Source organism: Alosa sapidissima, chromosome 13 (assembly GCF_018492685.1).
Source record: "Alosa sapidissima isolate fAloSap1 chromosome 13, fAloSap1.pri, whole genome shotgun sequence".
NCBI classification, from domain to species: Eukaryota; Metazoa; Chordata; class Actinopteri; order Clupeiformes; family Clupeidae; genus Alosa; species Alosa sapidissima.
The window spans coordinates 21,339,998-21,342,497 of record NC_055969.1 but is presented as its reverse complement, the minus strand read 5'-3'; the positions used below and the strand labels follow the sequence as shown (position 1 = coordinate 21,342,497).

General features: G+C 42.1%; 1 protein-coding gene across 3 annotated transcripts in view; it reads right to left on the bottom strand.

Moving 5' to 3' along the window:
• mctp1b (multiple C2 domains, transmembrane 1b) overlaps positions 1 to 2,500 on the bottom strand; it is a 54,693-nt gene that overhangs the window by 11,068 nt on the left and 41,125 nt on the right. For all 3 annotated transcript variants that reach the window (XM_042059337.1, XM_042059338.1, XM_042059339.1), the window contains one exon: positions 1,285 to 1,341. In XM_042059337.1, coding sequence (XP_041915271.1) covers positions 1,285 to 1,341 — 57 coding nt within the window. The remainder of the gene's footprint in view (positions 1 to 1,284; positions 1,342 to 2,500) is intronic.

Here is a 2,500-nt window from a genome sequence, read left to right as displayed (position 1 = left end):
CTTTTGCGCCCACTTCAGGCGTATTTATTTCGCAATGAATAAAACTGAATAAAACAACATTTATCCTGCAGAGGAGTTGCTTATATCTCGTGAGAGTGCGTCTTCAGCTGTGCTCCATACGTGTCTCTCGCCTCTCCCCTAAATCACTTTTAACCGTCATTACCAATTTTCAAATGATGGTGAATAACTACTCATCATGAGATGTACAGTATTTCGTAATATCTTTATTCTAATTATGTTTCCCATTGTAATCGTGCAATTTGTAATGCTTTGCATGGACGTGCACTGGTGTGCGTTCATGAATGATAGAAGGATGGTGCGTGCACCTGCCAATATGACTGTTGACATGCGCTCTTAAAATAGCATATGAACAACTCGCCATTGACTTCTGACCAGGTTTAGGTGGTGTATGATAGCGATTTTTAGACAACGCGCCAGGCCCCTCCCTAGGTTGTTAATTGCCACACCCCTGGGCGCAATGTTAAAATAAACATGCAATTCAAAAACCGAATTCAACTTTGCGCGGGTGAAAAACGAACTTTACGCCATGCGCAGGTGCCCAAAATACAGCCCCTTATCATGTATGGTATTATTTCATGATCGCTAAACGTTTTATTCTTTTTAATGTTGTCCTCAGTTAACTTCATTCAACGGCGCATTCAGTTGTGGACGTTCGTAAATCGTGTTTATGGGCAGAGAAAGGCAGGGAAAGGCGCAGTTTACACTAAGGATTGAACGATTGATAAATATGAGGGAAACTTGGCTCTGACAGCGTACGCAATCTGCGGTGTGTCCATGACGCTGATAACGCAAATGTACGTACATCTGGCCCACAGTGTTTTATGGACAGAGCAGAGAGCACATCTTCGGTCTGAAACACAGCACTGGGCTTTTGGACTGAGGATGCTAAAGCAGTAGCACAGGCCTGGAGTTGTCATTTGCCAACCTAAGTATCACCATCCATCAGTGATCATCAGTGTTAGCTGTACTGGATATACATGTACTGTGATGTAGTAGTTAGCTGTAGTGGGTATACTGTGATCAACGGCAAATGCTAATATGTACCCTTGCCCATTTTAAGTGGGTATACCGAGATGGTGATGCTTTTTAAGTGGGTATACTGAGTAGTCCTGCGTATCACGTAGACTACACCACTGCTGTCCATCCCAGAGTGCCGTGTAGGAGAAGACGTGTGGCTGAGCTTGGTTTTCAGATGTAGGAAAAGGGGGCGGGTTTAGAAAGGTCATGGACCAATCAGAGGACATTGTGGGGGTGTAACCTCACCTTGTCATCTCTGTCAAACTCCTCCTCCTCGTCCTGCAGGAAGTCCTCCACTGCTTCCTGTTTATAAACAGAAGGGAGTGAATAACGCACGGCGCTCTTCCTTCCTTTGTTTCATACTCCCCCCTCCTCTCCTCTATTTACTGCTACAAGAGTTATAATGGAGCTCTTGTAAAAAAATCATGTGAACTAATAAAGAGAATAAATGTACATACCTAAATGTCAATTTAAAGACAGTACAGAGGACACAGAGAGAAAGACCAACTATAGATAGAGAGAGGGAGAGAGACAGACAGAGAAAGATATATATATATATATATATATATATATATATATATATAGAGAGAGAGAGAGAGAGAGAGAGAGAGAGAGTGTGTGTGTGTATGTGTGTGTGTGTGTGAGACAGGGAGAGAGACTGGGAGAGAGAGACAGAGAGAGAGACAGGGAGAGAGAGAGAGAGAGACAGAGAGAAAGAGAGAGAGAAAGACAGATACACTATGGGACTATAAGCCACAGTGGAGTCACACTGAGTGGCCATTTGGCAAAGCACACGACCCAGCGAGAGAAGCTGAAGTTGATTAATGGATCAACTCAGACTCGCTTCCCAACAAGCCCACCCCACTGAACAATTTACAAACTAACTAAAGCTTCACTACCAGGCTGTGGTAATGGTCAATTAGATCATAATTCCACATCATTATTAAAAAATTAAAACAGAAATTATGTAAAGGTTTTCTATATATTCATGAAATATTTTTAATTACCTCAACTGCTCTTGCATAAAAGGTTAAGTCTGCTGTTATTGAAGAAGAAAGATAAAATGTCAGATTCTGACATTTCAGATGGTAGGGGGCTGGTTTACAGTATCTGACAACTTATTGTGATTGGCTGGTTTACTGTAGCTGTCTTATTCAGTTCTACAAGGAAAGAACACTGAGTTCTAAATGGGGTCCATTCAAAATGAGTTACGGTACATCAGAGAGAGAGAGAGAGAGAGAGAGAGAGAGAGAGAGACATTTTCAGGTGGCACTCTTTACCACGGCTGAGGGCAGCCTTACAAATCAACCATTTTTAATGTATCAGACCGCTTGAATGTTTGAGGAGCATAGAAAAAATTATTTTTGCAGTCCTTTACTTCTCACGTCATGCTATACACAGAAGGAGTATGTCCAACTCAAACCAAATACCTTCCCTCTCTCTTGATCTCTCCTATCCCTCT